General features: G+C 40.8%; 2 protein-coding genes across 7 annotated transcripts in view; both read right to left on the minus strand.

Moving 5' to 3' along the window:
* Positions 1-1386: 1386 nt before the first annotated feature.
* On the minus strand, positions 1387-15841 carry minar1 (membrane integral NOTCH2 associated receptor 1). 5 transcript variants are annotated; one of them, XM_026183694.1, is made up of 6 exons: positions 15730-15841; positions 15403-15583; positions 11768-12653; positions 9000-10454; positions 3566-3829; positions 1387-1844 (listed from the first exon to the last, which is right to left on the minus strand). In XM_026183694.1, the coding sequence occupies exons 2-6, from the start codon at positions 15432-15434 to the stop codon at positions 1647-1649; spliced, it is 2835 nt and encodes a 944-aa protein (XP_026039479.1). In that variant the 5' UTR covers positions 15435-15583; positions 15730-15841; the 3' UTR covers positions 1387-1646. The 5 variants fall into 5 exon arrangements, 4 of the variants coding, with proteins under 4 accessions (XP_026039479.1, XP_026039566.1, XP_026039396.1 ...); XM_026183781.1 differs by having other exon boundaries at positions 15413-15841; XM_026183611.1 differs by having other exon boundaries at positions 15403-15841.
* Positions 15842-18305: 2464 nt separating this feature from the next.
* adamts17 (ADAM metallopeptidase with thrombospondin type 1 motif, 17) overlaps positions 18306-21153 on the minus strand; it is a 108852-nt gene continuing 106004 nt past the window's right edge. For both annotated transcript variants that reach the window (XM_026183489.1, XM_026183405.1), the window contains one exon: positions 18306-20457. In XM_026183489.1, coding sequence (XP_026039274.1) covers positions 20306-20457 — 152 coding nt within the window. In that variant the 3' untranslated portion in view covers positions 18306-20305. The remainder of the gene's footprint in view (positions 20458-21153) is intronic.

The raw sequence follows: 21153 nt of genomic DNA on the forward strand, positions 1-21153 counted from the left end.
GTACAGTCATACTGTACATAGTCATACATCTACTTTGGAGTATAACTGTACTTAGGCTAAAGGACATACATATTTCTATTTAGAAAAATGTGTAGCATAAATGTCATTACTCAAAATGCTTGTTTTTATTGATAAAGATAAATTCTCACAACTAGATAATTAATCAAAAAATAACTTTGAACAAAATAAAGTACAGTAATCATATGAAAAATAAAAAATATATACCCTATCATAAGTTGCTATATGTTGGCTAAAATTACAACAGTTTTGTTATCATGTGCTGTAGTTGTTTAAGATGGACAATTACATCAACTACCTTCCATCTAGCATTACAATGAACTAGAATTGTTAAAATAGATAGATAGATAGATAGATAGATAGATAGATAGATAGATAGTAGGGGTGCAACGATACACAAAATTCACGGTTCGGTTCAATACTTTGGTGTCACGGTTCGAAATTTTTTCGATACAAGAAAATGTTCATGCTTTTTTAATTTGTCATTTATTAAAATTATAAATATATATTTTAACTCAAAAGTACAGTTTTTAAATTTAATGTTGCTGAAACAACAAAATAAAAAAAAAAAAACTATCTGATTGAGGAATCCCTCATCTTTGGAAAAGAGAGTTTATTACAGAGAAATGGCTCTTTCAAAATAAAAGCTATACTATACGCTTCTTCTGGGCTATATTCTCAGCAGCATATTAAACATATCAGGTCCCCATAAGGAGAATCCTGTGCTAACGGCTGTCTAAACGACTCGGCTAAAGTTTGTAGCATGCGTGCTTGTTGTTTTTGTCTGCTTCCACTTGTCTTTGCACTAGGATGATGTCGGAGTAAATGTGCAGTCATATTCGTTGTGTTCCCACTAGTGCTGTCAGCGTTAATCTCGTTGAAATGACCTTAACGCCACAACACGGCAAATCTCTGTTAACGAGCTACCACGGATCGCCCCGTGTGTGGGGCTGGATGGCGTCAACACGTGAACGAGCTAACTGCGCTAACGCACTAGCTCCCACCCATGTAATTGAGCATTGCGTGGCACATCCAACATACTGTTTTACTTTAGTTCATGACTCGCTTACCTTCAGGGTCATACGTCACATGAAGACCAAAATAGTTCCAAACGCCAGATCTGAATGAGGGTGGGGGAGGTTCAATTTGCCATGTTGCAACGAGCTTAGCTTCTGTCTTGCTAGCTTGCGCTGCGCTCAGTGAATCTGCGCTCGACAGTCTAGGCAGAGTAGTCGAACGCAGATCCACTGAGCGCTGAACACAGACAGCATCGTCCGAAGAAAAGTTGATAAAATAAATTAAAAATGTTGTATTGTTCGATACATATGCATACTGAACCGAAAGCACTGTATCGAACGGTTCAATATCAATACGAGTATCGTTGCACCCCTAATAGATAGACAGATAGACAGATAGATATTATGCACTTGCTGATTTTATAACCTTAATATTTCTACATTGGCAATACTCCCAGATGTAAACACCATAAAAACAAAAAAAACAATGTAAAGTCGTACATTCTCATGCTGTCACTCAGTTTGCTTTGCACTTACTGGTCCACAAAAAGAAAACACCTACAGGTAGAAGTATAACATCCATTGTGCATGGCTACCACCTTTCTCATTTATTCATGATTTCATGGTGCAAATTGGAACAACAATAACCAGGATCACAGTGCAAGTAGCAGCTGCAATCAGTGCTCCAATCTTACACGCCTTGGCCCTCCTAAATTCTGCCTCTTTCCTCTTGAGCAACGAGTCATAGCCTGGGGTGTAGATGTCCTCCATCCAGTACTCCAGATTATTGGGGTTTAACGACTCCTGAGTCTGATGAAAGACACAAAGACTATAAATAACAATTAGGGATGTTTTCCATTTGGCTTTTAAAAAAAACATTTTTTAATTAAATGCTGTGTTGAGGCTGTTATTTTTAGCATCTGCATGGATGTTAAAATCACCCACAATAATTGTTTTATTGTGAGTGAGAAGTCAGACAGAAACTCTGTGTGAGGTCCAGGTGTACCATCGGTGGTAGCAAAGCTGGGGCGGAGGAGGCTGAGCATCAGGCTTTCAGATGAGTCTCTAATTCAATCATCCTGGTATCCAGAGCTTCCAATAGGCTTATTACTATAAACGTCTGAATGAATAGTGAAAAGCTCATATTCTTTAAATTACTTACAGAGTGAAATTATGTATTTTAAATGTCTAAACTCAAGAATTTCAAATGAATAACCAGAATATCTGTTGTGTGTGTATGCGTGTGTTTGTGTGTGCGCATGCATGTGTGTCTGTGCATGCGTGTGTGTCTGTTAGTGTAAGTGAGTGAAAGTGGGGAATTGTTATCAAATGAGCAGGAAAAAAAGTTTTATTTTAAAACTGTGTGTTTGTGGGGAGATAAACTATGTCTGATATCAAAATTATCTGTCATTACCATACATTTAAATTCACCACCCATTGCTAATTAAATAGGTCAATCAGGAGCTGGAATTCCAACCGGACCATGCAGCTTGCCTGGTTGGAATACACCCAAAACTGCATGACCTGCTGGTCAACTGGTCTGCTACCTTTTGAGGCCTCCATATGTTACCAACATCCACTCTGGAAGACCACCCAAGCAGCCTTCCTTTGGACGAAGGAGCAAAATAAATGGCTGCCTGACTGGAACAGGACTACTGCACTTCCCTGTACTCGTCCACCTCGGCCTTACACAGAGTTTGTCTGATTTCTCAGACTTTTTATCTGATTTAGTGCTCAGCTCAGTTAAAACAATTATTGTGGGTGATTTTAACATCCACGTAGATGCTAAAAATGACAGTCACTCTCCCCCTTTCTGGTAATCGCACGGAACAAATCAATTTTTGCCTGTTCAAAGCACAGCACACACCTCTTTTTCTGGGTCACCCCTGGGTACGATAAAAAAACACTGTATTAACTATGACAAGGATTGTATCTCGGGTTGGAGTAATAGCTGCCTTAAGTGTGCCCCTCTATACGTCCAAAGTTGCAAGACCTCCTCGTGTATGGTCTTAATTTATTTATTTGTCAAAGTACTGTCCTTGGTGCTGAAGACTGAAGAAGTCAGTTGATGAGTGACCAAATGTTTCTGGAAACGCTACATCCAGATGAACACAATCAACTTTTTGGGACTTGGTGCTGAATATAAATGGCCAGGATGGATTCTTGGCTCCTTTTGGACAATATCATTGTGTGATTGTATTACGAAACAAAACAACAATTAGATACTCCAACAGATTTCATTACCCACTACTTCTTGTTGCTTTTGGTGGGATTGAAGTGAAATGGTTTCAATAATACATGCATATTTTTGTGAAGATTTTAAGTGATAAGTATGTAAAACACAAACTATATGAGATAGAAGACAGAATTTAATGAGTGACAAGAGGTGAGTGGAGAAAAAAATGCTCAGTGGATCATAGAAGGACCCCCAGAAGCCTGAATCTACAGCAGCATGACTAGGGTATGGTTCAGAAATTAAGTTGCTCGACATTTCATAATATGCAATATGTATGCAGAGCCCAGAACTGTACCTGCAGGTCAAGAGCAGTGAGCTGCTTTTCCTTCTTTCCTGAATTGCGTTTGTATTCCTCAATGGTCCAGGATGGCTGGCCACGTATCCCAGCTGATGGACTGGTGAGCCTTACATCAGCGTACAGAGAGCTGTCTTTCATATGGGCCTTGACAGAAGGGTTGAAGTGATGCGGTGAAAAAACCTGCTCAGTCAGGTAGGAATCCTTTGATTGTTTTTGGAGTCGTTGCACTTGGGGAAGCTCATATTGACGCTTTCGATCTGTCTAAGAAAACAGCGAAGGATAAACACAGCAGATTTTAATCACCGCAGAGAAATATTTACAACCATCTCACAGATATATCATTACGTCCAGATACTTTCAGCACTACTTATGTTCTTTTAAACTTGTTCCTGAGTTAACTTCAATATTCACTCCCTCCAAATGATCGATTTTTAGACACCATTGCTACAAGAATGCTCAGAAAAGTCCTATTCACTTTTCAATTAAATTCAATTTTATTTATAAAGCACCAAATCACCTCATGGTGCTTTATACTGCACGGTCATGACCCCACGATAATACAAAGACAACAGAAAACCCCAACAATCACTTGATCCCCCTTTGAGCAAGTGCTTAGTAACAGTGGAAAGGAAAAACCCAGCTACACACACACACACACACACACACACACACACACACACACACACCCAAGAAACACCTGATTCCAGGTCTCTCTTGGAAATTAGATCTCAATGAGATTTTTACCTGGCTGAATAAAGGACTAATAATACCCACGAACCCACTAATGACACACAAAGACACACACGCACACACTGACAATCCCCCCGGCGGTGCGGTAAGGAGACGTCCCTCTGAAACAGCAAGCCAGGACGCAGCCACAGCGCCCCACAAACGACCTGTAGACCCCCGCACCTGGCAGAGTGTGACACAGTGTGCTGTGGAGTGTGAGTGTATATACGGGATGACTATTACTGTATGAAAACTAGAGTGCTGTTGGGTGGGGGACGTGACACAAACACCCCACTGCTGAACAGCAATACTTACACACATCCCCCAGCCGATGAGAAGAACTTTAAATTGTATTCTGGATTTAACAGGAAGCCAATGAAGGGAAGCCAACACAGGAGGAATCTGCTCTCTCTTTCTAGTCCCTGTCAGGACTCTTGCTGCAGCATTTTGGATCAGCTGAAGGCTTTTCAGGGAGTTTTTTGGACGTCCTCATAATAACAAATTACAGTAGTCTAGCCTAGAAGTAATGCAATAATATGAATCCTACAAAAATGAATACTTCAGTTTTGAATATGATTAGTCTATCTCTATTACCCCCACAACCTCACCTGCAGTCAGCCTGGAATCCAGAGCCACACCACTGTGCCAGCCTCTCTCTTCACATGTTGCCTCCTGTGAGATTCCTGACACCCCTCCCCCACCCATCACCTTCACTCAATACCAGGTTGAGATGCAAATGAGGTGACTTCACTCAGGCAAGTCTGCTGGACCAGACGGAGTGAGTCCCCTTGTCCTCAAGGCCTGTGCCCCCCAGCTGTGTGGAGTCTTTCATAAACTGTTTATGCTGAGTCTGAGTCTGCAGAGGGTCCCGGTGATGTGGAAGACATCATGCCTCGTCCCTGTACCAAAGACGCCACGTCCCAGTGGCCCCCAGGATTACAGGCCCGTGGCATTGACCTCCCACATCATGAAGACCCTGGAAAGGCTCATCCTGGACCAGCTGCGACCCATAGTAAGACCACATCTGGATCCCCTTCAGTTCGCTTATCAGCCTCGTCTCGGAACTGAGGACGCCATCATCTACCTGCTCAATCGTGTCTACACCCATCTGGACCAGCCGGCGAGCACTGTGAGGGTCATGTTTTTTGACTTTTCCAGTGCTTTCAACACCATCAGGCCGACCCTCCTGGGTGATAAGTTAGCAGCGATGCAGGTGGATGCTTCTCTGGTGTCCTGGATTGTTGATTACCTGACAGGAAGACCACAATATGTACGTCTCCCACAGTGTGTGTCTGACAAGGTGATCAGCAACACAGGGGCACCACAGGGGACTGTCCTCTCCCCCTTCCTCTTCACCCTCTACACCACAGACTTCAGCCACTGCACAGAGACCTGCCATCTTCAGAAGTTTTCTGATGACTCTGCGGTGGTTGGATGCATCAGCAGGGATGATGAGACAGAGTACCGGGCTGTGGTCGACTCCTTTGTCACGTGGTGTGAGCAGAATCATCTGCAGCTCAACGTGGCAAAGACCAAGGAACTGATCGTGGACTTCAGGAAGACCAGGAAACACTTGACCCCTGTTTCAATCCAGGGGGTCAGTGTTGACATTGTGGAGGACTATAAATACCTTGGAGTACACATTGACAATAAACTGGACTGGGCTAAAAACACCACAGCACTTTACAGGAAGGGCCAGAGTCGTCTCTATTTTTTGAGGCGACTGAGGTCCTTCAACATCTGCCAGAAAATGCTGAGGATTTTCTATGAGTCTGTTGTGGCCAGTGCGATCCTCTATGCTGTTGCATGCTGGGGGAGCAGGCTGAGGGTCGCAGATGCCAACAGACTTAATAAACTGATCCGTAAGGCCAGCAATGTTGTGGGGATGGAGCTGGACTCCCTCAAGGTGGTGTCGGAGAGGCGGATGCTGTCCAAGATAAAGACAATGTTGGATAACACCTCCCACCCACTCCATGACATGCTGGTCAGTCACAGGAGCTCGTTCAGTGAGAGACTGAGATTACCCATGATGCACCACTGAACGACACAGGAAATCATTCCTGCCTGTGGCCATCTCCCTGTACAACGCATCCACTTAACACACTGTTTGCTGCTACAACTACACATGTTTCTTTTCCAACTATTTATTTATGAGTGACTTATGTATGTATGTATGTATATATATGTATATATTGTACTATTCTTAGTTAGCGTATTGTCTGTCTTGTCTTAATGTTGGTTTAAAATGGAGCACTGTAACAAAAAATAATTTCCCCCAGGGATCAATAAAGTATTCTGATTCTGATTCTGATTAACAGGCTGCATACTACAGGCTTTTAAGCTGGCAGTAAACCATTGCATAAAAAGTGTCTGTGAAGGTTCTCAGTCATCCAGGTCATCGTAGTCAAAGGAGCTTGCAAAGAAAAGCGTCTGGACTTCTTTAAGTTGCTTGAAGACGTTTCACCTCTCATCCTTGCATAAAAAGCCATCACTTGACCCAGTGTCTTAGCTGATTATAGACCAATCTCTAACCTTCCTTTCTCAAAAAATCTCAAAGATTCTTGAAAGAGTACTTGTAAATCAGCCAAACTGATAATCAGAAGAAATAGTATATCAGAAAAGTTTCCCAATTCTTAGTTTCCAAATTATAGAACAGAAACAGTAAAGCATACACGTTCTAACGAGCTACGGTGGCATTACCTTACTCTGCAGCAGCACTGTGAGGAATCTTGGAGTCATTTTTTAACCAGGATATGTCCTTCAATGTGCACATTAAACGAATATGTGGGGTTGCTTTCTTGTATTTGTGCAATATCTCTAAAATTAAAAAAACATCCTAACTCAGAGTGAAGCTGAAAAACCTTCATGGGAGAATTCGAGGCTATATGAAAACCTTTCAGGTGATTTGAAATGCTGCAGGCAAAGTACTGACAGTGACAGGAAAGAGAGCAAATGTCTCTAATGCTGGCTTCTCTTTATTGGCTACCTGTTAAATCCAAAATCGAATTTAAAATGTTTCTCCTCATACAAATTCTTGAATAATGAGGCCACATCTAATGTTAAAGACTTCATAGTAACATATCACATCACCATATCATAGTACCTACACCTTGCCAGTGATCAGATAATCAGCTGGCCAAAGGTGGAGACAGAAGACACTGACATCAAGTGGCTGGACGAGGATGGACTGAAAGACAGCTAAGAGACACTGATCATGGCAGCACAGGAACAGGCTCTAAACACAAGATCCACAGAGGCTGGGGTCTACCACACCAGGCAAGACCCCAAAGATGTGCAACATAACTGGGTGGCCAAAATAATATACAGGAACATCTGTGGTGTTTCCTGGAAGTCAAGGTCAAAATGGGACACGTCCTCTAGTGTGGTTGAGAATGACAGAGCTAAGATCAGGTGAGACTACAGATACAGACACAAACTGGTGATGGCTAACCAACTGGACATTGTAATGGTGAACAAGCTGAGGAAGACAGTGATCGATGTAGCTATCCTGAGTGATAGCAACATCAGGAAAAAGGAACATGAGAAGCTCAAGAAGTACCCAGAGCTGAGAGATGCCAGCTTCTTCCTCTGCAGCTCTGCCATACGTTCTGTATTCCACTTACTATTAAGTCATTCATACTGCAATAGCAACTTCTGTTGTTTGGAGATATTAGAAAACTCTCCTGACATACAACATAGAGATTTCTTAATCCCCTCAATCTCATCCTCAGAGACTGTACCCATCTTTGCTCAATTAAGATATAAACAAACACAGTTAACCTGTTTAGTTGTTGCTTAGCAGGAAGTTGACAGTTGGCTTCCACAATTCACAGTTGTTAAGGAATGCTAGATGTGTCAGCACTAGAGGGAAGCAATAGAAACCTTTCCCCTTTTGATTGTTACGCTAGTCGGACACCACAAAAGTGTGTTACTTGAGAATGTCAAGCAGATTGTTGATATTAGCCGACCTTGTTGGTTTGTGACGCCAATCAGTTGATAATGTGCAAATGACAAGGCACAGGAGCAAAACATAAGGTGCTTTGTGAAGGGAAAAGTAGGAGCATTCACTGTCCACAACCCTAGACAGTCTGTCTTCTGCAAAAATGGCTGGAGGCTAATAAGGAAGCCTGGTCCTGGGCTATTGAAGCCTGGTTGTGGCCTGGTGGCTGAGCTTGGTGACTGCTGGAGGATCCTGGGCCTGATGTTGGATAAGAAGGCCTGACTCACGGTCTCTGCTCTGACTCATGCCAAAGGTGTTCCATCAGTTAGAGGTCTGTCCAGGCCAATCAGATGTTTCTACACCAGGGTCACCAGTAAGACACAACACACAAGCTTGTTAAGGTGACCAAAATGCAGCCAAGACTAAAACAATGACTGGTTTCTTATACTAACTCCAGTTCAGCATAATGCATGATCTAACATCACCTTCACAAGAAGAATGACAGATACAAATAAGAATGTGCATTTAGTTAAGTAGACGAATATCAGCAGTTATACTTATAAACCTACTGCCCCGATATCTCGTCTGATCATACAAGTGATAACTCCAGGACACAATATACATTCCAGATTGTTTCCCTTTAAAAACTCTCTCATGCTTTGTGAATACAATGTAAAATGATTCCATAAAATCTACAAGTGCCATGCAAAATTCTTGTTACTGAATTTGTGTTTCTTTATACAAACACACACACACACATACCTCTTTAACCTTCCGATGCCTATCCTTGTCTCTGTCCTCAGGGTGACAGGAGTAGGACACAGTCCCCCGGTCCTGTAGAGAGTTGGTTATGCTAGCAACCTTCGACTCGGTAGCCATGGGCTCCTCGTTGAGTGAACAGGAAGACCTTCTGAATAGCATGCCTTTCTTCACAGCCTTAATCCCAAGAGTGTTGCTATTACTCCCATCTGAGCAACACCACTCTCCGACATATCCATTGTCTGTTTTCACATTGTGACCAGTGGTGTTGCACTGGTAAACATGGGGTGAAAGAGCAGTACTGTTGAAATGTGGATGTGGGTAGGGTTGAGCCTTTGTCGGTGTGGCATTGGACCTGGATGATGATGATGATGCTTTCTCCCCGTGCCTCCCATTGGCCTCAGGCTCCTGGATCTTTTCATCCAGTTTGTTGAGCTTGGAAAGTACCTGGGATATTTCACTGCGAACCCCCGACAAAGACTCCAACTTCTTCTCAATCTCACCAATTCTCCTCACAAGCTTACACACACTTGTTTTGAGCTCATCATCAGTGTTTTCAAGTGAATGGAACAGGCGGTCTACCTTAGACTTGGCTAATTTGACTGTGTTGCATTCAGGGGAGCTGTCACCTTCTGACTTTACCTGAGACAGAGACCCATTACTATTGTAACATGATGACTGAACAACACCCAGAGAGTCACAAACACTCATATCATCCAGAAAACGAAAAATATCACTTATGTCATCACTAATGACCTCACACTCCTCAACTGAGCGTTTCAAACCGTGCCTTTCGCTGTCGTTATACTTAGATTGGTATTCTTTCAGCTTCTTCTGTTCAATCCGCTCAGTTTGTGTTCCAACACTAGAGGCGCTTTCCCCTTCTTGAAAGGATGCATTCTTCGTATTTTTGTCCCCAAACCTTTTGGCTACGTCTCCATTGTCCAGACCTCCGGGTCCCCTACCCATCAGTGATATATCCTTGGGTTTTATTTCAGTACTTTTCTTTGCAAAGCCAGGTGACGCTGATACCTTTTGCATCGGGGTGTGAAAATATTGCTCACTCTCAGTGGTAATAATGTTACACTGATGGTTTTCTTTGAGTGGTCTGCTGCTTTGAAAAATCCTTTCTGAAACAGGAGGGCCCTCTTCTGCGTTGAGACTGAGGCTCTTCATGGGCCATACTGGCTGTTTCCCTGCTTTGTTAATGTGCTTCTTGCTACTAACACACTCAGAGACGGTGGTTGGACCAAAATAAGTTGACACCTGTAAGTCATCCAGGCTCTCGTGCTTCACCCTCCGTCTGTCCTGTAGGGGGGAGTTAAGTGGCGGTTCAAAGTAGGGGTTACTGTAGGGCAGTTCGAAGCTACGGTTGAAGAAGGTAGCAGGCTTACGTAACTCCCTATTGTGGTAACCTTCAGCAGCCTTACTGCCCTGTTTGCACTCACTGGTGATGACCTGCAACAATAACCAAGACAAAGATGGAGTTGGCTTAAAGGCACAAAAATGCAGCAATTATCAATCATAACTCGGGGATTAAGAAAGTTTAGAATTATGAAATAACACAATACTACAGAGAAATCTGGGCAATAACTGATTTATAAAATACAAATGGACTAATTTGATCTTCGGTGTAGAGAATCTAGTCACATCATCCATTATGTTACTATTTTTTAGCACATCAATCAACTTTAATTACAAGACAATAGAGGTGTCAGGAACATCTGTATCAATAAACTGTACAAAACCGTATACAAAACATTTTTATTATACTATGTGTGTGTGTTATTGACAGGACATCGAATCTTTCATGTTTAGTTCGTTTAGAATATTTGGGATGTGAGATTATTAAGATAACACTATTATTCACTAAATCAAAGCAGGTATTGATAATAGTGGGAGAAAATAAGTAAATATTAAAACACTCTCGTGTGTGTTGTACACAAGGTGCCACTTTAGCTCAGTGGGTGAGCAGGAAACCACATGACCGGCGGGCAGCAGCCCAGGTGTATGACCTGTGGCCTTGTGCTGCATGTCCACCCACTCTCCCACTTTCTGTCTGTCTTTACTGGTTCACAATTCTAAAAGAAGCAAAACATTTTCGACACGGTCAGTTCAGGGAGCCAGCATATGATTAAGGGTCGCAAAGGGGAAAATGCACTCACTCAGTACTTGCATATTCTTTATAATTTGTCTGTTCAGAAAATGGAGGCTTAGGTTAGCACTTGTTGTTTTTGTGACAATGAATATTTCATTGGGTGGCTGTTACATTTCCTGACACCAGCTGTATTTGTCAGTGTGAGGAATGTTTACTTTGCTAAAGCAGAAGAGTCAAAGTTGAGGAGAAATACTTGTGGTGTCATATCATAGTATTGTGTTGTTTGGCCATCAAACTAGTGAGCAGCAAAACACATGATCAAGGCCACCGGCCTGTGGGTCACACTTTAACAACCTTGTATTATTGTTTTTTTTTCATCACTGCATTTCAGAGGACGTAAATAAAATGCCCATAACATTGCCTTCAAATTTTTAAAAATGTTTTACATATATGTTTACGTGTTTGTGTGCATTTTTGTGTGTCTACAAACACGGGTTAGGGTATAATTTAGTATATTTAAATTATGAATCTCCAATAGACTATTCAACTCAAATGAAACTCAAATTTCCATTTCGTTTACTAAACTTGTGTACCATCTCATATGTCACCTGGCCGTCTCCCTATAGACATCTGTCTCAGTAATTCCTTTCAACAGCACCCTAAAAACACAAACCTGTGGTGAAAAAGCCACAAAATTGTGAAAATCCTTCTTAAAATCGTTTCTCTTCTGGATGGAAGTGTGAAGAGAGAAGGGCTCTGGATGTCCCATGTTCTGCAGGGACTCCTGGTCAGTGGTGGACTCGGTGTCTATGTCCATAGGAAAGTAGGTGCTCTGCATTTCACAAGGTGGTGATGGTGGACTGCTGCTAGAGTACTGAGGCAGATGATGCAGCTTGTCCAGAGAGCCTGCTCTACATTTCATGTCTTTCCTTATGCCCAGGAGGAAGTTTGGTCCTGAGGAGACAAGAAAGCGCTGCTGGCTGTTGCAATCAGAGGAATTAGCACAGGGAGGGGCGTTCTGAGCCACAGGATGCTGCTGAGAGTGGTGGTGATGGCGCCCTTCCCTGGGGTGATCCATGTGCTCATAACCAATCCCCCTGTCACAGTCCTGATACTTAAGGTGATCACTGTCAGACCTGCAGAACTCCACTGACTGACTCTTGTGAAACGTGGCTCTTTGAACTATAGGAAGCTTATCTTTGGCTATTCCTCCATTCATGTGGATCAAATTGAACATGGTGACAATGTCCGCTGCAACCATGAGCTTTTTGGACAGCGGGTCCTCAGTGGAACAGCGCATCTTGTCCTTGAAGAGGGTGGCTGGGAAGGCAGGGTCCAGGCAGGCTGTGTGGAAGAGCAGGCTGCGGAGCTTGGCCAAGTGCACCAAGTCAAAGCGAGCACACAGAGACTTGCACAGGTCCTGGTAGGACATGGTGGTGTGCTTGGTGTCCAACTCTTCCAGGATCCGAACCAGGAACAGAGAATACTCTGGGAGGGAGTCCATGGCTGCTGGATGGCAGGAAGAAAGAATCGGTTCTTCCTCAGGAGAGGCTTGACACCTGGAAACAACACAGTCAAATGTTCATTCTGTGCTAATCTGGTTTTCTGTGAAATAAGACACATAACAGAATCAAACAGACACAATGCAGACAGGCCACAGTCACAACAACGAATATAATGGACGAAAAAGTTAACACAATTCCTTCCCATCCAATCGATAACCTACATTCTGACAATAACAGCAATAGTGACATGTCTGTCAAAATCAATAAATACAAATCAACATTTCACGTTTTTAGTTGTATTCAGGGGCGGATCTACTGCGGTGGCAACTAATCTCTTGTCATCCTTGTGCCATTGTAGTTTTGCATATGACAGTGTTGTCTATTGCAGTGAGATTTTAGATTTCAACACTGTAGAAATGGAATGAAGGTGTGCGGTATTAACCCTCTGGGGTCTACGGACACGTCATCGCCTCCAAATCACATGACATAGCAACAAGATGCAGACTGACTGAGTCGTCATTTCAATTTCAATTTCCTTTGACAGTTCAGACTTCAAACTATATAGTAGTTTTTAAATTGTGTTAATACGCCATGTGAAAACAGAGTTATATATATATAGACAATGCTTTTTTCTGAATACTATCGTCACGTTTTGTGCAAGAAGAAATTGTAAAAACTGCATTTTCTAAGGACAGCACAAAACAACAACATGAACAACAACAACAAAACGTCACTACTTTCCTATTGGTGGGAAAATGTACCATGTCGACCTTAGGAAGGTGAGAGAGCTTTGGGAGTGACGATGGTGAGAGCAAGTGAGCGAGAAAGAGGAGACATCAACAGTGTGGTTTGAGAGATTTGTGACATTTAGCGTGTTTGGAGTGTACAGTTAGTGTATAGTGTAGTCATTGTTTTGTTTTGTGTGACACTGAGGGCACTGCTGGATGTCACAGTCGCTGCCAAAAAGTCATCAAAGGCAGATTGCAGTGTAAACGCTGTCTCCAGGTGGGAAACAGGAGTGATACACTTCCTGTTGTCATACCTGCAGGTTTCAGGAGTGTGATGTGCTCCTCTGTCTTGTGGTGGACAGAAACTATTTTTTGGAGTGGCACAAATAATTTGTGTGGCATCTTATTGTGACACAAAACAGTGAAGAAGGCGCAGCAGCGCCTCTTCTTTCTCAGGAGACTGAAAAGATTCGGCATGAGCCCCCGCATCCTCAGGACCTTCTATCACTGTGCCATTGAGAGCATCCTCACTGGATGCATCACCACCTGGTACGGCAACAGCACCGCCTACAACTGCAAAGCTCTCCAGCGAGTAGTGCGGTGCTCTAAACGGATAATTGGAGGTGAGCTTCCCTCCCTCCAAGACATCTACAGGAAGCGGTGCCTGAGGAAAGCGGGGAGGATCATCAAGGACTCCAGTCACCCCAGCCATAAACTGTTCAGACTGCTTCCATCAGGAAGGAGGTTCTGCAGCATCCGGTCCCGTACCAGCAGACTGAGAGACAGCTTCTTCCACCAGGCCATCAGACTGCTGAACACGTCATAGACACCTCAGCTTCACTACTGGAACTTCAACATTATGCACTCCACACTGTATATAAATGCCACTTGTTTTGCACATATTCAACTCTGTATATTTTATATATTTTATTATTATTATTATTATTTTATTTTATTTTTTTTTACTATTTAATTTGTAAAAATGTGTATACACACACACACACACACACACACACACACGTAGGAAAATATTTAGTATACACATCCAGAAATGCATACACTATTATATATTGTACATATATTTATTAGTTTCAGATGTAGCCATTCTTGTAATTTGCTTGTTTACATTATTGTATTTTGCACAACTCTGTTGCTTGTGAAGCTCGCACACAAGAATTTCACTTGCATGTGCTGTACCAATGTACCTGCACATGGGATGTGACAATAAAAGTGATTTGATTCGATTTGACTTGTATAATTTTAGTTTTAGTAGTAGGCTCAAATAGTTGTACAGAAAACACAGAGGCCTTGGCTGCATCTTTAGAAAAATAGTTGTTTATAATTTTATTGTATGCAAAAATTGTGCATAAGTTTTTAAAATTCACAGTTTTCGCTAAACATGTTTGTGGCTTTTACAGTAACAAAATACAACTTTCTTCTACTCAGATTTTGTGTTTTTTGTGTGATTTTAGATTATTGTGCCCATATTATACTATGACAGTATGCCAGTGAAAACATAACTGTAAATTCAGATTGTGCTGAAATAAAAGATAGCACACAAGACAAGGTAAATAATTTTTAAAAGTGAAATACAAAGGTAAAATGAAAAGCAGTCAAAAATGGCCAGTTATACCCTGGCCCTCAATAAATTATGACAAATTAGGTTTAAATTTCAGGTGAAAAATCTTTTCATGACAGTGCAGATTTTGTGTAAATGTAACCTTGTAACCACGTGGTTATTTCTAATTTAACTAAACCACCTCATGTTGTGTAGATTTCTGAATTTTGTACTTATTGGGCTATGTTTATTTATTACACAGGCTATACAGTACATGAAATCTACATTCACTTGTTTTATGTAACAGATATTTTCCATTTGTTTGGGCTAAAGAAAATAAGAACCTACGAAACGTGTACATTTACTGCGTTTGACGTATTTTAACCATATATAATGCATATTACAGAATGTATGTAAAGAAATTGCTTTGATTTTGCCACCCCATTTGATTCCTATGCCACCCTAAGAAAATTTCTTTAGATCCGCCCCTGGTTGTATTTGTACAAAAATCACTTACACGGACTCACTGTGAACAGAGCTGAGAATCATCTGATCAGCTGGGTGCGGGATCGAAACGGCACGGCGCTCGTTAGAGCCAAAAAACGGGAAAATGAATGGAGGATCATCTGGATGTGAATCCGCAGCGCGCACCCCGCAGCATCCAAAAACGCCTTCAGCCCGTTACATTATCCGCCAGCCTACAGAGGAGCAAACCAAACCCACACGCATGACCACAGCGAACTGTGAACACAATGACATTTAGTGTCCCGGTTGGTTTAAACGTTAAACACGGATCCACGCTCCTGCCCACGCAGAGCGGGCTGTAGTGAATCCATTGACCTACGTTTTCCCTCCTGGTTTACTGCTGACTACAGCTGTGGGTCTGTCGCGAAGGGCCTGGGTGGAAATTCAAACTGCCTGCTGTGCGAAGCCTGAGTACTATCAAATTAACTGGACACCAACAGCACTGATTTCCGCTTTCAGAGGAAAAGCTTGAGAAGTAACACAAACACAAAAACACGTTTTCACTTAGAAGCAACAATTCTGATCAGCAGCAAGAATTGCATCAGCAGTTTGATTTATCTTATTGCTTTCCAGCAACGTCATCAGTGTTTTTAATGCATTCATCTATTTGTTTGTTTGCATTTCAGTTGAACTTTGCTTAATTAGAGCAGATTTTATCTGCCAGACACCCATCGTTACAGTATTTAATCGCTTCCTTCATGTTGTTTTGCAGTAACAACATCGCTTTGACATGTAATGTAGCACCCGAAGAACCGCGTTGAAAAGATGCGGGCATTTATTTTGAAGGCGGAGAGTCGTATTTCCGTTCACAGACTGGGTGATGCTGCGGGGTCGCTGCGGTTCTTTGTTTCTACTCAGAATGATGTAACTACACTTAGCATCCGACACAATATGCCGTCTGCGATCTCACACGCGCTATTATTTCACAGGATGCTACACTTGACATCTGTGACTGCTGACCAGTAATCAGTGTAGAAAAATGAATCATTATACAAACAAAAGTGTCATACGTATCTCATTATTATTGAGAAATAGTGCGTTTAGGTTGTTTGTTGCTGTTTTGATTTTTTGCTTTGATTTTAAATCAGTGTGTGACTAACTTTTGTTCCTTAACCATATGCAGTGTACATTTGATCTGCAGTGGGCTGGTCCAGTAAAACCATTGTACATAACCAATAAACATGAAGCATGCTTGAACAGGAAAATAAATAATATGTATTTTGTGCCGTGCAGTGATCGACATTAGGGTTTGATTAGCACGTAATGTTAAAAACTAAAGTTCTTGTTCTATATTTGAAGTATTTATAAATGTACAAATATTTTTACTTTCTCTGAATTCTCTTTATTTAAATTAGTTTGTACCTTTTAAGATGTCAGTAAGCATAAAATCATCTATTTATTTAAGCTTTTTGCTATTTATGGAGGACAACATGACTGCGGTATGACACAAATGTGGGTGTGTCCTCATCTCCCAGAGGAGTCCAAATTGTCATCAAACAGACCAACAGACAGAAAAAAACATTTGAAAATAAACAACCAAACTATGAGCTGTGATTTAATTACTTAATTACTACTTGATTTAATTACTTTATGATCTCTGTGAAAATTTCTTCCACATCATTTACTGTATATTTCACAGCACTGTAGGTGCAGTGAATGCTTAAACTGTACTGACTGGAATATACCTGACATTCAGTGACATTTAGTATACTTTGTTGGGATTTGGCTGGGTTTTGATGAATTCATCATCCAACTTTTGAGTATTACTTTTCAAACTGAAGAAATAAAGACAAGCATCATGTAAAAACATAAAATAAAACCACACATTGTCTTTGATCATCATTTATGAATCTATGCACTCACATATTAAATAAATTAACTTAAATCAGTAGTGCCATCTCCGGTCTTGGCAGAGGGCAGTGATATAAAGAATAGGAGAACTGACAGCTATTCTTAAAAAAATAAAAATAAAAAATCCATTTACCTATTTTGAAAAAACGATTTTGGAAATCGGAAAATGGTTTTTGAAACGAGGTTTTCATTGAGAGTTTAATTCTTTTTTGTGAAATTAATTAATTAATGGATCAATAATTCATCCTTGTGTACAGGAGGTAAACAACACAGACTCAAACACAGGCTGAGATAACACAACTAAGATCACTGAGAACTAAAGAAACCCAAAAACATGAACAACAATAATTAAAGAATTACAAAGACTGAAACACAAATACTGGATCGCAGTTTCAGTACCGTGAGAGTAACAGTGTGTTTTAAACAAGACTTAAAAACAGCCTGGCACTTTTCTGTCACCAAGTGGGTCACAAATCTGGGACACTGTTAACATAAAAATCACACAGCTGCTCAGAGTGATGTCAGGATGCAGGATGGTTGTTTCTCTTTTCTGCTCTCAAATCGTGTACACGTGATGGTGTACCTGTATCTTAAACATTTCTCCCTATATACTCATTGTGTTGACCGACAGCGGTGTCAAGAAGTGTTTGAACCTTTCCTGATTTCCTATTTTTTATATGTTTATCACACATAAATTGATGATCAGCAAAAAATGTAATTGTTAGACACAAGTCAACACAAAATGCAGTTTCTACCACCAGCATATCTCACTGTTTATAAGTGAATTCTAAATTTACGTGGCGAATTCTAAAATATGAAAAAATGTCAAATTTCAAGATTTACATTTAGTCTTAAAAAAAGACCACTTTCTAGGCTTTTCCAGAATTTTCAGCTGCACGTCACAACCTTTTAATCAAGTTTCAGGCAAAAATGTTCATAAATATAAGAGATACTTAAATCACAGCATAAAATATTTTTAATACTTACATACAGTATTCTTCATAGAAAGTATAATTTTCATTTTATTAAATTAACCATCTATGACACGTCTTTATGCATGAATATACAAACAAATGCATGCATACACAAATACCCAGCTCTCAATCAGCACGGTGAAAAACACTTACTATTGAAATTTTATTAATCAAACATGGTGTATGTGCAACTAACAAAGAACAGTACAAGAATAATAAAGAATATTTATACCATAAGAAAAAAAGTATTGTCAAAACAATGGTATCAATCCACCAACAAATAAAAGCAGACAGCCATTAATTGTAAGGATCATACACGGACATAATCTGAATTCCACAAATGTGAAACAAGTTATAAGATAGCACCATTCAACCAACTGTAAAACACGTTTATCATATGATGATATACACACCAACACGCATGTGTTCTCCCTGACTGTATAAGGGAAATGAACTGGCATTCATACAGCACCTTCTAGTCTTACAGCTAAAAGCATTAAAGACCCCATAAAATTCATCAAGTATTACATTTTTTGGCCATTTGAGAAAAAATATTATATCTGGCTATTTTATCTGGATAGTAATCACACTAGTAACTGATGTTCTTTTGAGCACCTCATACTGAGGAAAATAAGTGCTTATAACTTTTGATTGGCAGTTTTAAAAGAGGAAGAAGCAGCACCAGTGAGGTTTGAACAGGCTGAACAGAATTGTCAGCTGTGTCTACAACAAATACTGGTTCTGACTTGTGTTTAGCTGTATATGCAACTATACAGGTTAACTAGCTTCAGGTCTTGGTGCATCTAATCAGATACTGCTAGCGAAATAGTTATATTCTTGCTCCTGATCACTACAGGCAGTTTAAATGATTGAACTGTAAAATCTTACTATCAAACTAAAAAAGATTAGCTGACCTAATTCCTTTGCACAACTTTATAAAAACAAAAACTACCAGGATCAAAATTGACAGCAACTGCTATCACAACTAGAGATCAATGAGGTACATGAACGCTACGGCAAGGGGAAGCCAGGACTTTAGGTCAGGACGAGATATTGTGATCCCCACCCTCTGAGATGGATACCAAGCCCCCCCCAAAAAACTGATGCGTTCAAGGTGTTCAGTATGGCAGCTGGAAAACTGGACCCTTTTGGTCGATTACCAAGAATACGTGAAGTACGCTCCCAAGGTGTGACCACCACCGAAACCAACCAGCTCTGAATATCTCAGGCGGCAGTAACTTGAGAAAGAAGAAGAGCAAGTAGAGGAACCATTTTGGAAGGCACAGAGGCACTAATCATGTTTGCACAGGAACAAGCAAGATTGATAGAGGCTGGGATCTACCACACCAGGCAAGACCTCAGGTGCAGGCTGTGCAAAGAGGTCCCAAGATGCTAGCAGACAGGGCATGGCTGGCATAGTATACAGGGATATCTGTGCCAAATATAGCCTAAAGTCCCAAGGTCAAAATGGAATACCCCCCTTAGGGTGGTGGAGAATGACTGAGTGCAAACCAAACACTACCAGAGCCCCAGAATTTGTTTTCATCGTTATCTGCTACATGAGCTTTCCACACCCGAGTAAGATCAGTGTGTCTTCTATTATAAGCTGGAGTGATTCAGTAGAGTTCTACAGTATTTTACAATGGCTCCTGATCATAGGCACATATTACAGTAATTTATTAATACTTACATAATGTTACTTAAACATTAAAAAAGTGACCAATGATTTGAAATTTGCTATATAACAGAAACAATACAAAAGAAGGAGAGGGGAAAGTTCATGCTTACTCTGAATCACATGTTATTTAGTGGACCTGCCAGGTTATTATATAACACACATTTGTCAGTTGCTGTGTACAATAAAGTTTGTTCTTTGTTTTTGTCTACAGCAAGTAAAATATCAGATATTTTCTAATGTGCATTAAAATTACAAGCTAAATATTCTTGTTTCCAGTATACATTTATGTATACTTACCTTTTTTGTTTTAAATAAAAAAAAACCCAAAGAATTTCTGTAGATTATTTATCAGTATTATATAACATTTAAAAGGGAGTATGTGCTTTTGGTTATTAGCGCTTGTGCAGTATTTTGTTAGCATAAAAGACCCGACAGGTTTCACAGCATCGTTGGTACCACCTCATGTCCTGACAAAGGTCTTTATCCCGGATCACATGACAGTACACTGTCCACCTGTCCCCCAAGCACTTGTAGGTCAGAGCAGCTGTTGGGGTGGAAGAGAAGAAAGCAGCAATTCAGTATATTTAGCAGATGTGAGAGTCTTGTTAAATGTTAATAAAAGTGTACTTCATTAGCAATGACTTCCCAGCAATCAATCGTATCTTTTTACCAGTGTGACAAATTGAGTGGGATCATTCCATTTTTGTTCTAACAATGTCCTCCTAAGCATTTCTTTTAATTCCCCATTATACTACTTTTTCTTGTAATTAAATTATATTGCCAAAAATGTTAACCCACCTAAATAATTGATGTTCTAATCACTTCCACATAACCACAAGCGTGTAAAGTTAAGCAGCTAGGCATGTAAAATGCTTCTACAAACAGGAGTTCATTGAATTCCAGCATGGTGCTGTGATGCGATGTCACCTGTGCATCCCATCGCAGGTGGCATCCCATCACAGCACCATGCTACTAAATATTCCACAGTTAGTGGCAAAGCAGAAGTGACTGTGAATGATAGCAACTCAGCCATGAAGCGGTAGGCCAGCATCCAAGGTCAGTGGATACTGAGGCACATAATGTGCAGGGGTAGCCAATTTTCTGCAAAGTTGCTACAGACCCCTAAACTTCATGGGGTCTTCAGATTAGCTCAATAACAGTTTGGGTTTCTATGGTCGAGCCTTACACCACCAAGTGTAGAGCAGTAGAGGCGTGTTCTCTGGAGTGTTGAATCACGCTT

Source organism: Astatotilapia calliptera, chromosome 1, assembly GCF_900246225.1.
Source record: "Astatotilapia calliptera chromosome 1, fAstCal1.2, whole genome shotgun sequence".
Classification (NCBI taxonomy): Eukaryota; Metazoa; Chordata; class Actinopteri; order Cichliformes; family Cichlidae; genus Astatotilapia; species Astatotilapia calliptera.

What these genes read in the sequence shown, in the direction of transcription:
- minar1 (XM_026183694.1), bottom strand. Translation starts at nt 15,434, where the DNA reads ATGATTCTCAGCTCTGTTCACAGTGAGTCCGT. An exon ending in TTGTGGCTTTTTCACCACAG is followed by an intron (nt 10,455 to 11,767) that starts GTTTGTGTTTTT and finishes TTATTGTTGCAG; the next exon opens with GTCATCACCAGTGAGTGCAA. An exon ending in TCACTGCTCTTGACCTGCAG is followed by an intron (nt 1,845 to 3,565) that starts GTACAGTTCTGG and finishes GTCTTTCATCAG; the next exon opens with ACTCAGGAGTCGTTAAACCC.